Here is a 3,403-nt window from a genome sequence, read left to right as displayed (position 1 = left end):
TACTTCAATAATCTTAAATCTTAGAACGTCAAGAATGGCAAAACATAGATTGTTCTTATTTGCTCAACTTTGTGTTGATTTTCAATTCTAGCTGAAGTTCGATTTACACAAATTGTTGGCAAAATATACTGAAACTACAACACAATCATAAGTCCAATTTACGACTAAAATCGAACTAAATTAAGTCTACTCAGATCTTGATTGAAACAGCTCCCGTGGTGGAGTAATATTGCGCGACCTAAGGACCATACTATTATTACGCGCAAGAACGAGTGAATATTTTTCATATACAATATATACCAATTTATTACAAAAACGTCAGACAGATATAAATAATATTTAACATTTTTCAGGAAAACGGGTTTTTTCATACACAAAACGTCCTTTTCGTGGCTTAAAAATGTCGAAAATCAGTGGGAAAACCAAACGGATTGTTTATTTTCTAGGACTGGCACTGGAGCGAATCATTCCGTAATTGTATTTATGAAGATAAACATGTATTCTGTTTTCATGATTGTTGGGATCCTCATGAACCCCCATTTAAATAACTGATTGTTCACTAATTCATCGAAATTTCTCTCTTTAAGTAGTTCCGCGTCCGACATCAGCAAATGATATCGGACACTTGTTAACGACAGAAATATATAGGGAATTGATATTGTGTATGTAATAATTCAAGGTATTGCAGATGTTAGTATTTATTTTCAGATCCTTAAAATAGATTCCCTTTGTAAACGGCAAATTCAATATGCAGTTATTTTAACGGGTTTAACATTACACTCATTGTGTTTGCTAACTACAGTGCACTCACAACAAAAGCCAAAACTTCATCTCACCGTTCTACAACTGTTTGCAATTTCTTAAATAAGGCACCGAGAGATCGTCGAAGTTTTGACTTGCTTGGTTTAATTGTGTCATTGTTTGAGGTTTCTCTAGAAGCAGAACGCCTTAGCCTTAAGTTACTCCCGTCTATGTCCAGCCTTTCTCCATACAGGGCGGGAAAACACTTGAAAACGTCTCTGAATACCTCCGCCACTTGGTCAAAACTCTTAGCAGATGTTTCATGGTACTTGGCCTCCCAGTCTATTGTCACAATTGAGTCTACAACTTCCGGTGCGATTTCTCTCTGTTCTATGAGGTCCGTCTTGTTTCCAATCACTATCATTGGAACATCCGGTCCTCTCAGTTCTATGATTTGCTGTCGAAGACGTGTTATTCTATCAAATGAGGGCCAGTCCGTCACAGAAAAAACTAACAGAAACACATCGCCTTCGCCAATTGAGAGTCTCATCATTTCAGGAAAGTTATACGACCCTGATGTATCTGTTATCTCCAGCAAAAAGCCATCACCTTGGTAGAAGAGCTGCTCCTCTATGGTTTCTCGGTACTCAGACGGGAAGTTGCGTGAGAGCGCCTGCTGGACAACAGCGCTCTTGCCAACCTGAGAGGCTCCAAGCACAACCAGCTTCACGTGTTGTTCAACATGACGGTGAGTTCCGCTCCCTGTAAATCTGAAAACGGTAATGAGATTATTTTTGGTTTTTGTAGGAGATTATATTTTATACAAAAACAAGACTAAACTCATTGTCAAATTGATTACTTGTATTAAAGATATATATCTTGAAAAAAGTTATGCGGACACAAATAAGACAAACAAAATAAGTATGTGCACGAATGTTTAAAAACTGTACCAGTATGTTAGATCGCCTTTTATGTTTACTATACTTATATGAAATTAATCTTACAGTTGTTAAGTCTTTACAAGTAATATTACTGCAAGTTAACTATCACAATAGCTAAAACTTACAGATGCATTTTACACAGTTTTATCTGTACGAGAATAAAGTCCAAGTTGTTCCTAATCTTGTGTTCTAATGATTTCTGTGGAGTGGGTATGATACGGTGTATATATACCATGTGTGCAATAAGTATCTAGACACAAAGTCCTCTTAGCAAAATTAAGTACCTTCTACAATAGAAAGATCGGTCACTCACTTTGAGTTGTTTTCAAAAGAGGACAACGACCCGCAAATAACCCTCAATTGTCAATACGATATTGGTAAACAGAGGTCGGTAACACTTGTGTAATCCTTCCCTGTTTCACTAGTCGTTCGTTGACATTTCATTATAAGTAAGGTGCTATTATTTTATAGTTAGATCATGAATTTACATTTGATGATTCAATAGTGACATTTGTGCTATAGTCAGCCTTGAAAGATATAAAAATGTTTTATATGCCATAATAAGATATTTAAGTATATTTATCAGTTCAAATACTATATATATAATAAACCAAGAACGTGAAACATTGGAGCTGATAATTAATTAAACAGAATTTCACAGGATATTGAATTATATTTCCTGCTTGATTTTGTATCCTTAAATTGATTAATTATAAAAGTTAGCTTATAGAAAAGTCATGTGCATTAAAGTGTGTACCATCATTAATCGATGTGAAACTTTGTTATAAGTGTCACGTGTAAAACAATGCCATCTTTTAATACATTTACATAAAACCGAGTCGATATTACATCCAGTTTATAATGACGAGATTATAAAAAGACACCGTTAGTATCACTGTAATTAAATATACAAGAAATGTATTTTAGAACTAATTAAAACAGAAATATTGACAACATAATAACCTCATTAACACAAAACAGTTCATTGTCAAGTGAGAAAAGTTGCAATAGCTCTGTACATGTATATACATAAGATAGCTCATCACTTGGATTCTTCTATCAGACCTTATTGAATATCAACGGATCAGCATACATATTGGTACATCAATGTGATAAATACTTTCTAATTATATATTCATCTATGACACATGGACATTATTTATAAAAGAAACGTACAAAGTAAAGGTGTCAATAAAGTCCCCATCGGTTGAACAAACAACAACATTAAAATATGTTTAATTATAATGATAATAAAAACATGAAAAACATACAATAAGTATAGTTGGGAACTATCAATTGTATGTTTCAATTCTCCATAGTTTATTAACTAGTTCGGTTTTACTTATGAAGAACTGCAACAAGTTTGCTTTAGTAACAAATATCTTTATAGCTTAAAATATTTTAAACTTCACAATCAAAAATAAAGTAGGTATTGTTCGCTCTTCATTAAATATGATCACAATGCTTATTTAGCGGTTACTAAAGTAAAAAAATGGTTTGAATTATCTTCCAGCTTCAACACCAGTTACTGTAGTGACAATTCAGGTTTGGAGTGTCGATCCGCTGTTACTTATAAAGTCGTTACAGTAGTGACAATTCAGGCTGGGACTGTCTATCCGCTGTCACTTATATAGTCGTTACTGTAGTGACAATTCAGCCTGGGAGTGTCTATCCGCTGTCACTTATATAGTCGTTACCGTAGTGACAATTCAGGTTTGGAG

General features: G+C 34.1%; 1 protein-coding gene across 1 annotated transcript; it reads right to left on the bottom strand.

Moving 5' to 3' along the window:
* Positions 1 to 832: 832 nt before the first annotated feature.
* Positions 833 to 1,917, bottom strand: LOC128231056 (GTP-binding protein Di-Ras1-like). Its single transcript, XM_052943476.1, has 2 exons — positions 1,808 to 1,917; positions 833 to 1,511 (listed from the first exon to the last, which is right to left on the bottom strand). The coding sequence occupies exons 1-2, from the start codon at positions 1,915 to 1,917 to the stop codon at positions 833 to 835; spliced, it is 789 nt and encodes a 262-aa protein (XP_052799436.1).
* Positions 1,918 to 3,403: the final 1,486 nt, after the last annotated feature.

The sequence above is a fragment of the Mya arenaria genome, chromosome 4 (genome assembly GCF_026914265.1).
Source record: "Mya arenaria isolate MELC-2E11 chromosome 4, ASM2691426v1".
Classification (NCBI taxonomy): domain Eukaryota; kingdom Metazoa; phylum Mollusca; class Bivalvia; order Myida; family Myidae; genus Mya; species Mya arenaria.
The sequence above is the reverse complement of the archived record's forward strand: the minus strand, read 5'-3'. Positions and strand labels throughout refer to the sequence as shown.

What these genes read in the sequence shown, in the direction of transcription:
- LOC128231056 (XM_052943476.1), bottom strand. Translation starts at nt 1,917, where the DNA reads ATGGTATATATACACCGTATCATACCCACTCCACAGAAATCATTAGAA. An exon ending in AAACTGTGTAAAATGCATCT is followed by an intron (nt 1,512 to 1,807) that starts GTAAGTTTTAGC and finishes TACCGTTTTCAG; the next exon opens with ATTTACAGGGAGCGGAACTC.